The 10,674-nt window shown below is 40.0% G+C and overlaps 1 protein-coding gene across 1 annotated transcript; it reads left to right on the top strand.

The window, feature by feature from the left end:
• Positions 1-221: 221 nt before the first annotated feature.
• LOC306699418 (sulfotransferase 2B1-like) lies at positions 222-9,715 on the top strand. The gene is made up of 6 exons (XM_079164031.1): positions 222-402; positions 2,383-2,591; positions 2,731-2,857; positions 3,056-3,150; positions 5,693-5,873; positions 6,055-9,715. The coding sequence occupies exons 1-6, from the start codon at positions 264-266 to the stop codon at positions 6,168-6,170; spliced, it is 867 nt and encodes a 288-aa protein (XP_079020157.1). The 5' UTR covers positions 222-263; the 3' UTR covers positions 6,171-9,715.
• Positions 9,716-10,674: the final 959 nt, after the last annotated feature.

Raw genomic sequence — 10,674 nt, 5'->3', positions numbered from 1 at the left:
TGTGCTCCGGTAAATCATTTATACTTGAAGTAAGAATAACACAAAACAATGATAAGAAATACACATGGGAGGAATTTGGAGGTCGATGTTCGTGGGGTCATGAAGTTTTTGTAATTTGTTGATCTTTCCATGTGCGATTCTGTGTCAGTTACGATTTCCCCCCACGTACCTGAACGCATCAGCAGCAGCAGCGAAGCAGTCTCTCTCCGTGATTGATCTGCGCTTTGCAGCTTTCAGTAACTTGTGTTATTGCTCGCAACACGATGTCTTCTGAAGAAATGTATCTGCTGCATCGCGGACTTATGCTTCCCAAATTGGCTCACTCCTTAGAGAGCTTGAAGTTCGCGCAGGAGTTCACGTTTAAAGACGAGGACGTCACGGCTGTCGTGTACCCGAAGTCAGGTGAGTGTTTCTGTGAGAAGAATGGATCGAAACCGAATGTCTGTGACCCAACTTCAGACCCGCAAGCTGTACGTTTTGCCATTATGATGTTGTTTTACTGTTTATGTTGCAGGTCAGCCTGTTGAACTTACAAACGTTGATGATTCACGGATACATAATACAACATTTAACACAAGTTACACTCAAAGTCAAATGTTCTGTAGAGTGGGTGGCACCATCCAAATCAGCGGGACCATCAGAGCAGATTCTTGGCTGTTCTTTAAATCTTTTTAGCGACCTAATAGCTCACAATGTCAAAGATGATCTCCAAAACAGTCAAATGCAATTTGTGTCTTGCTGGGGCTAAAGCGACACTGTTCTGAGCCTCTCTTGTTATTCTTAATGTAAGCATTGATGTAGGGGCTTATAGGATATATTTTTGTGATTTTAAATCATTTTATGTGGTTTTAATTAGTTTTTTGAAAATTGTGAAATCGTTGAGCCTACAGGTGGATACCCACTGCTGTGCTTAGAGCCTGTTAGGTCTCTGCAGTGTAAGAACTATTTGTTATGCACCCTGCGCTCTATACTGACTTTTGTTTTGTTATTTTTCTTCTTAATTTATGAAATAATTAATTAATCTATTAGGCAGGCTTTAATTTGATTTGCCAACATTGTGAAATTATTTAGCCAAAAGATTAGACCTATCTTATTATTTGTTATTTATATTTGATCCAATTGTTTTACATTATATTTTACTTTTGTGTGGATGTTGTTTTGCACTTTATGTCATTAAAATCCTCATTTTATAATGGTAAAGGATCTTTGAATGTTTATTCTATTGTCTTGTATGAAACACGTCTATTGTAAAATAAATTATTTTGCCAAATCAAGATGACAAAATGTTTAATTGGGTTTGTTTGTTCAGACTTGATTAATCAGATTCATCTATGTACATTTTTAGTCGGGGACACTCCTACAGCATGTCTCTGTGGTATTCTTAACCCAAATCACAAACATATACAGCAAATTATACAGATTCAATAGTCTGTCTCCCCAAATGTATAATCTGTTTGCCTCGTTGCATGTAATGATTAATGTTTATGTAAATGAAAAGCAAAGTGTGTCATCTATTAAATTATGAATAGATTAATCTTATATCAAAGTTATTGCTTCACTTCAGACTTTAGCAGGACACGACTGCAGCCAAACTGTTGCACATTCACAGGATTTTGGCTGACACAGCACATAAGAAATGCACAGGATCAACTCAGACCCTTCGTTCCATACAGACCATTTTCCAGCATGTGTGAACGGTTGTGAGAGTGAATGAAGGCAGTCACTACACAACCAAATTGATTTAAGCTCAGCCATGTGGTTTTATTTAACCATAATATGTCATGCTTCCACGTGAAAGTCATTGGTGAGCCACGCTGACATTGTTTGCTATTGGCTTGTGGATTTTTTTTGAAGAATTTTAACTGTGGTTGAGATTGTGTGCTTGTTATTAGGGTAAGACAAGCACATAGTTTATTGTGCTTGAAAAAGAATGTGCTCTTTTGCTCATTCATTGATTTACTTTCCATACCTCCTTATTCCCATTCAGGCTCACAGGGACGAAGGCTTTACAGGGAGGTCATTGTCTTCAATGTCCATCACGAATAAATATCCATAAATCTGTTTAGATTAGAGTAACGACACTCCTTTCAACCACAGAACATTCTCCAGTATCAATGTAATCCACTGATAGTTGTCTGTACATCCATGTATACAATGCAAACAGGAACTGCTAATTGCTAATACTGCATACTTTAAATGGTGCCAATTTGCCAAAATGTCAACTACTATCGGCTGAAAAACAGGGCTCAAGTGGGAGGTGTCCCGATTTTTGACCATGTATTGTTGCTTTCATCAGCATGTTGGTGTATTTCACTTCTAGTAGAAGTAAGTACTTGCAGCATTCTTGTTATGTTTAATCCGCCGTTTAATTATTTTTTGCAGGTACTATCTGGATGCAGGAGATCCTCCCGCTGGTTCTGAATGGGGGGGACCTGACGCCGATCCAAACCATTCCGAACTGGGACAGGGTCCCCTGGTTGGAGGAGAGAAGATTAGCATTGGTTGTGGATAAGTTGGAGTCTCCGCGGGGGCTGGTCACACATTTTCCTTACCACCTCATGCCCCCCTCCTTCCACTCCTCCAAAGCCAAGGTAAGAGGGTGGAGGCTTTGTGTGACATTCCTGTGTGAGCTCTTCTATGCAATCTGTGCATTGTTGTACGTGAGAAACAGGGTTAATACAAATAACACCTGTTATGTTATTGAATTAGTCTCTCCTGTCTTTGCCGTAGGCGATCTATGTCATGAGGAACCCTAAGGACATCGTGGTGTCTTCATACTACTACCATAAGATGGCCGAATTCCTCGAGTCTCCAGGAACATTTGATGAGTTCATGGAGAAATTCCTTAAGGGCAAAGGTCAGAGGTCTCATAAAATATAGATGAGTTTAATTTGATAAATGTTTGAATTCCAGCAGAGCGGTTAAGCATTCTGGTGTATTACCACGTGGACAGATTTCAGCTGTTGAAAGTCCTTTTTGTCTGTCGTGTCCACTAAAGTAGAGCAGTGGTTGTTTGTGTTTACGTACTGTGCTCCATTGTCCGTGTTGTCTGCAGTGATGTTTGGAAAATGGACGGACCACGTGAAGAGCTGGAGAGGCGCAGATCTGGGAGACAGAATAATGTACATCACATATGAAGAAATGGTTCAGGTAAACTGAATATAATCAAGATATAATTTTAGAAAACTGTTACATATATTGATATTTAATGCAATTGCATTACAATTGTTACTAGTATTTTGACTGATGGAAGGCGGTCTCTTTTACACAGTAACACACCACTGTTCACTGTTGTAAGACACATCGCATTGTTTCAGTGGCTTCATAGAAAGAAGTTTGACAAAACCTCTAGACCAGGGGTCACCAATAGGCGGACCGCGGTCCGGATCCGGACCCAGACGCTGTCCTATCCGGACCCGTACGTGTAGCTGATGGATAATTGAGAATTATACATTTTGGTGGAGCGCTTCTATTTTAACCTGCACAGCTTTTCCAGCCTTTACGGCACTCGTTCAGCAGTCCAGGAAATACACCGACCAATCACATACGTTGTAAATCATCTCACGTGACGCTACTCAGCCAATCGAATATCTGTATTCTGAAAAGCATCGTGAGCCGAGTGAGATTTGCATACAGACAGGAGAGACGGAGAGAGCAGTGGGAGAAGTAAGTCAGAGAACTTTACATGGCGTGCTCTAAAAAGAGAAGTGGACCACGAAAACAGTGCTTTTAACAAAGAATGGACGAATTCTTATTTATTCATTCATCCTGCTGGCGCTACTAAACGACTCGTATGTTCAGATACCGTGGACATTATTAAATGCGCCGATGTGAAACGCCACTACGAGACCAAACACACATCTTTAGACACCAAACACTCCATTCTGAACTGAGGGCAAGATGTTGAGATGTGTAGTGTTGAGGCTGAAGCTAGTGGAGGAATCGCAAGGCCGCTGCTGTGTTTACTTCTTTCTGCGCAGGCGCATCATAAAGTAACTCGATCCGGTCCAAATTCAAAACAGTATTTAATTAAACAATGACGACTGTAAACTGATGATGACAATTACAATCTATAATACACTATCGATAGTATGCATCTCGAGAGCAGAGACCACGTGCAACTCCCCTCACAGGCCCGACCAAGTCGGATCCTGCAAAGCGAACTACCATTGCCTGGCGCACGTCCTCGCAAACAGTCCTTTTATGTCCTTTGATGGTCGGAAAGTGTCCGAAATCTGTCGTAAAACACAAAGGCCGTCTTCTGGGGTCAGTGATTGGCTTCCAATCGCTCTGACGCCTCCTTCATCGATCCACTGCTCATCTCAATGGCTGGACCCCTTGTGACATCACCTCTGACATCACCTCTGACCTGCCGTCTGTCCTGCGGCCGCATGGTGTTACTCAGGAGTCCTCTCTGTTATTTTATGGCCGTCTGCTTCCTCATCAGTTGTCTCCGGTTCTCCTCCTCCTTCCTTGGCCATTTGTCCAGCACCTCTGTGTCCCCTTTGATGTCTCTTCCTCATGGCTCAGAACCCCCTAACTATGTGACTGTACTTTGGTTCAACACTTCCAATGATTATGTTAAAGACTCCTACAAGTAAACTTATTGCAAACATATTATATCTTCTATAAGTAAACATCCTATAAACCTATATTACATTCCATAAGTAAATATATTGTGACTCTTAACATAATTTACATTCTCATCATTGTGACAATTTCATTCACCACTAGGGGTGCTATAAATTCTACTAAATAATGCTTTTAATTCTTAAATTCTCCACAGTAGAGATTGTTTATTATAAAGTTCACTGAGACAGTTATGATGTGAAATGGATTTAACAAAAGAGAAGAAAAGAGTTCACTCCAGCCACACTTTCTTTTTTTTCCTTTTCATTAATTTTTCAAAAATCAAGCACTTTCTTTTAAGATGCAAGTTTTTCAAAAATTCATTTGTGTATTTTATTTTTAGATGGATCCCTTATTTTACTTGAAATGAGAGAACATTTATTTTTGTATTTCTATGTATTATTTATAATCCATCCAGTTATATGTTAAAACGTAATTATATATTATTTTAAAATATAATTGATGTGTACTTTCTTTATTTGATTTGACAGTTGTTGACGACACAGAGACTTTGTTACTACTAGGCTTCTTGAATATATATACTGCACTAAATAGCGCAAGTTAGATATTATAATGTTCCGGACCTTTGCACGAGGAGATTGTCTCAATCTGGACCTTTCGGAATTTTAATTGAAGACCCCTGCTCTAGACAGTGAGCAGTGAAAGGAGCACATCTGTAACACAGCTGCAGCAGCATCAGTCTGTGTCTACACAGGAGGCGTTCAGGCACAGCATTTAGTGTAGGTCTCCCGCGTTTTTTCTGTGGTTATGCACGGAAAACAGAGGAAAATAAACTTCCACGGCCGGTGTAGACAACAATATTGATTAAAATCGAAAGTATTGTTCAGTCAGACAAGTGTGACGGACGACTGGAAAAAAAAAACTGCTTAAAAGCCTCCCGTGTAGACTAAGCATAAATACAGCCACAGCAATGAGATGCTTCTTAAATATGACCAGTCAAACTTCATCATCATATGGGGCTTCTCAACGAGCCCTCATTGTAGAGATCTTGCAGAAGCTCATGATCACTTGTTACTTTTACATAAATGTGCCGCTCTTTTAGGACCTCCCTGCAGCTCTCAGGCATATTTCAGACTTCCTGGGCCGTAACCTGAGTGAAGAAGCCATTCAGAAGATAGCAGAGCATTGCTCCTTCAAGACCATGAAGAACAACAACATGTCCAACTTCAGCCTGGTCCCTAAGAAATACATGAACTCTGACATATCTCCATTCCTCAGAAAAGGTGAGGCTCAAATTGGATTATTAGGAGTAAGGAGTGAGATTAAATCAGATATGTTAGTGGATTTTCAGTCTCAGCAAAACATTGTGTTCACACGTGTGTGTGTGTGTGTGTGTGTGTGTGTGTGTGTGTGTGTGTGTGTGTGTGTGTGTGTGTGTGTGTGTGTGTGTGTGTTTTGTATTAGGTGTTGTGGGAGACTGGAAAAACCATTTCAGCCCAGAGCAACTGGCCAGATTCACATCGGTCATTCGCAAAGAGCTGGAGGGCGAGAGCTTCTCTCTGCCGTGGAGCCTGGATTGATCATCAGCCATAGCAGAGAGGGAAAGAGCTGTAGAAATATTAATCAAGGCAAGTAGGGAAATGCTGCTAACTGCAACAAAATTCTCTGTTACATTTGGTTTTAATGTTACGCATATGACTAAAAGCCCTTTATTGATTTTAAAAACACTAAACATGATTAAAACTAGAAAAGTGAACTCAGTAGAGTGCAGATCTATGTACACAACCACTGCTATAGAGTTTGATTGAATGAATACAAACCACAATTGTCTTACTTCGGCATGCAAAACCAGACAGGTAGGATTAGGTAATCTTGTGTCTTTTAGGGCCCAGCCCTTTGTTCTATTTCTGTTTTTAGAGGTTTGTTTTTTCTTAAAGATCTGGGGATATCTGATTAACAGTGGCTCAAGCCTGATCCCTCTAAAAGCCCATTTAATATGTTGTGCAATTGTATGATAGTGCTATAATGTTTTTTTCTGTATTAACTGTGCTCCACCCTTTTTCTGTGTTGTGCCAGTGTAGCTTCCATCGGTATGACTCACAGTACACCAATTTAAGATGGTACATACAAACACATGTCAGCAGAGGAATGCACGCAGAGACCATGTGACACACCTGCTTTATTAATCAACCAGTTCAAATCAGGCAGTAAAAAATAGGAAACAAAACCCACAATTGTACATAACATGTTATAAAGTTGTCACGGTAACATGATATGTCGGAGCAAAGTGCAGTCCCATCAGTATTTATCCCATTTGAAATCCATGCAGCCTCCAATCCATGAAACCCACTCAACCATTTACCAGTTAAGACCCTGAGGGTTCAGGGTTTAAGGCCTTCGGGGGACATTGTGATTGGGCCAAAGGCTGCAGTTCCCAGGGGGTGGAGCTTCTACCACCAGGGAGTGCACAAGTGTGTTGCATTCAATGACTGGAATGGGATTGGTTATTTTTCCTGCCTGTCCTGTTGAATCCTGAATGCTCTCATGTAGGTCTGTTAGACCGAAAGCTCAAATGCATTCTACACATAGATCTGAATATGCGGACGTGTCCTTTATCAGGACTTTGTGATACTACGAGCACCTTACTACTCGCAGACTGGAGGAGCGGTGGCAGAACTAACTCTGCTGAACCTCATCAATCATGCACCTAACATCACTCCTATGTAATAATATTCTTTATATATACTATGTTCATATACTATCTATTTTGTTATTATTTTGTCTATGTTATTCCTCTATTTTAACTTTTGATTCATTTAATGTTTAGATTCTTTTAGATTTTCATTTGAACATATATTGTATGAGAATTGTTCTACCCAATAGATGTGCAAAAGACTTTTAATTAATAATCATAAGCCTGCTGGGAAAAGTAAGTCTTACTAAAATCTCTGAAAGGAACAATTTCAAATATGTTTTTGCTCACAGTATCTCAAACTAAATTTGGTCTATTTGGTCGAACACCGGCGGATCTGCTGGCAGGTTGTTGTTTTTAACTCAAAGTAGAATGAGGATGATTTCGTGGTGACAATAACTTTTAAGATCACGATGATGAGGCCCAGATACTGATGAGATGATGAGGTCAAAGAGCTTCAGGGAGAGGACGCTGTTTGTGTAGCGCAGCTTGATGCAGGGCTGAGATGTGAAGGAGCTGGGCCTGGATAAAGGTGGAGGTCTACTCTAAACAGACGTGAGTACAGCTTCCTGCTGTCGCAGTGTTTTAGAAATATTGATAAGGCAGGGTATGCTAAATGCTGCGTCTGCTCCAAGGAGATGAACTACAGTAACAAGGGCTCACGTGCCCTCTCATCATACTCTCAGACACTGTTCACTGTGATGACCACAGCCAGGGTACTTCCGGTCCCAACAGGGCCCTGAAGTAATGATAGAGAGGGTTAAGGTGCCTGTATCTTCATTTCAGCGGGTTGCTAATGCAGAGGTGTGTATAGATCACAGCTATTACTTTACTCTTCATTCTAATTTAAATAATTGAACTGGATTGAATGCATATTATTTGCAAATAGAAGATAGGCCACAATTCTAACAGCTTTACAGTAACAGTGGAAGTTAATACAGTAACGGGGTTCAATGAAAACTAATCACTTTATTTGTACAGGCGATGGTTCTCACTACTCTTGCTATCTTTGTTTTTAAATGACAAACTTTTGAAAATGAGACCTCGTTCTCAATGGATTTTGTCTACATAAAAGGTTAATAATAATAATAGATTGAAAAAAAACTATCCAGCTGTTCAACCAGAGCTGAAATACTGATTAATAACTGAATAATAAATTAGTTTTTTGCTTAAAGTAAATGTCTTATCACTTAATTTTCTTCTCAGAGTACACCAGAATGCTACATTTTAAAGATCATATTTAAAATAAAATTATCCCTGCTGTGTCATTGAAAATATAATTATTAAATAATAGTGTATGTATAGGCAACTTGTATTGTTTAAAATAATGTCAGCAGGGACTGTTGGCCCTTGGGCATCTTCACATTATCAAATCTGGCCCTCTTTGAAAAAAGTTTGGACACCCCTGCTTTAAACAGATCAGATTCCAACCAATAGATGGCAGCCACACATCATCACTGTTTCTGTTCAGTAGCAAATCACTCACAAAATACAAATACATTCACTCATGAACATATCAGGACAAAGACATGGGCTGACAGATTCATAGACACACACACACACACACACACACACACACACACAATCATAATGACAGTAAAACTTTATTTATAGAGTCTGTGTGCATTCTCAGGAACCTGAGATTCTGTTTAGTGGTGCTGCTGTTAGAAACTTAGGCTGTTGCTGTTTTTACTGACACATTTACATTTTAAAATGTCTTGTTGGAGATCTAAAACACTACAAGAAGACAATATTAAAGGATCAGCTACACAGCCTTCCAGGTATTCCTTACGCTGTGGAATTATTATGAGGCCAGACACTGGCAAATTTGTAAATGATTGCGTCTCCCAATCTTGATAGTTTTGTTCCTTGTAACCTGCATTAAGTAGATGTCGAATTTGTCATTGACATTGATTTTAGCTAAATAAAATAAATGAATATTACAATGCTTGAATACTGATAAAAGCTTTTACTCAGTTTGACCACCCTAATTAATTTCTGAACTTATAATTCCTGCTGACTTAAATACTTTGTGTGCGAGTTTGTCTACTTTTGCCTTCAGCTCTATCTAGTTATTTTATTTAAAAACCGGTCCAGTAAAATTATCTATAATACATTTACTCAACTGAACAAATTTCTCTATAAGATACATGCATTTATACACACTGCAACTCCCACACTTGTTACAAATTCCGTGTCCATGCGTCTTCAGAAAACATTTGTTTGGCGAGCCAAGCCAGACTGAACATTAGTACTATTCATATAAATCATGTATATATCTGATCAATCGCAATCAGGAGCTCTACTGCCGACACTACTGCCCCAGTGATGTAGTGTATCATTAATTACATGAGCACTTCATTTAATTTCTATTTGTCAGCTCAGCAGCACGATAGATTTAACATAACGACACAATGTATATTTACATGTCACAAGCCAATTAAAAGTCTTAATGCATGCTACTCAGTCATTGTGTTTGTCCTTAATTTTAGCGTCAAATTGTACACAACCTTGTAAATGCAACATTATTTTCTAGGTTGAATTGGTTAATACTGTAGTATCGCCCCTCTGAGTGTGTGTTTGTGTGTCCCTCCCATCTATCCATCTCTCCCTCCCCTGAGTTCTGACACTACCTCAATTACATGGTGGCCTTTTGTGCCTTGGGCAGGGTGTGTGGGTGTGTGTGTGTGTGTGTGTGTGTGTGCGTTTCAGTGTATCTGTTGAGGCAGACGGTGTGGTGCCTGCTCCAGGACACCCACCTCGCTGCCGCCTTGTGCCCACTGGTCCTGCCCTGGGCTGCCCACAGGATGCTGGCCTGCTTTGAAGCCCTCTTGTCATCAACGCACTGTAGACATACACACTCGCACAAGAAAGCCAATAACTCCTCAGAAGATCCTGTAATCTTTGTAAAGTCTGTAACACTCAGTCAGCCACGTCTTCTTACGTCTGTTGACTTCCTCCGCCCGGAGAAATGCTCACATTTATCCGAGGAAGCTTTAGCCAAGGACGGGCAAACATTTTTGATCAGTTGCAGTGTTTGGAATAGGCTGCTTGGGTCCAACGGTTGTGAAATTCACTCTGAGGTCTTCTGCCAAATGGAGAGGGATCCAAGCAATGTACCTGTAACCTTTTTTCTCAATTAGCCTAACAATTGAATTCAAATGAAGGACATGCAAGTGAACAAAGGAGGTTGCCAGTTCCAATCACTAAACCAGCTGCGTGAAAGTCAGCTCCAAACTGGCAGGAATCCTTGGTTAGTTAATTGTCCAGGGTTAAGTGCTTGAATCATCATCTGTTTTTGTATGTTCTTCCCCTGGTTAAAAGGACTACTTTGACGTTTTGGGGAAAATGCTTATTAACTTTCAGCAGACAGTTCAATGAGATGGTTGTCT

This window comes from Pholis gunnellus, assembly GCF_910591455.1.
Source record: "Pholis gunnellus genome assembly, chromosome: 8".
NCBI lineage: Eukaryota > Metazoa > Chordata > Actinopteri > Perciformes > Pholidae > Pholis > Pholis gunnellus.
This window is presented reverse-complemented; position numbering and strand designations above follow the sequence as displayed.

Bases quoted from the DNA above. Each gene is read 5' to 3' on its own strand.
- LOC306699418 (XM_079164031.1), top strand. From the start codon at position 264: ATGTCTTCTGAAGAAATGTATCTGCTGCATCGCGGACTTATGCTTCCC. The intron at 403-2,382 runs GTGAGTGTTTCT...TATTTTTTGCAG, and splicing joins TGTCGTGTACCCGAAGTCAG to GTACTATCTGGATGCAGGAG. The intron at 2,858-3,055 runs GTCAGAGGTCTC...TGTTGTCTGCAG, and splicing joins GAAATTCCTTAAGGGCAAAG to TGATGTTTGGAAAATGGACG.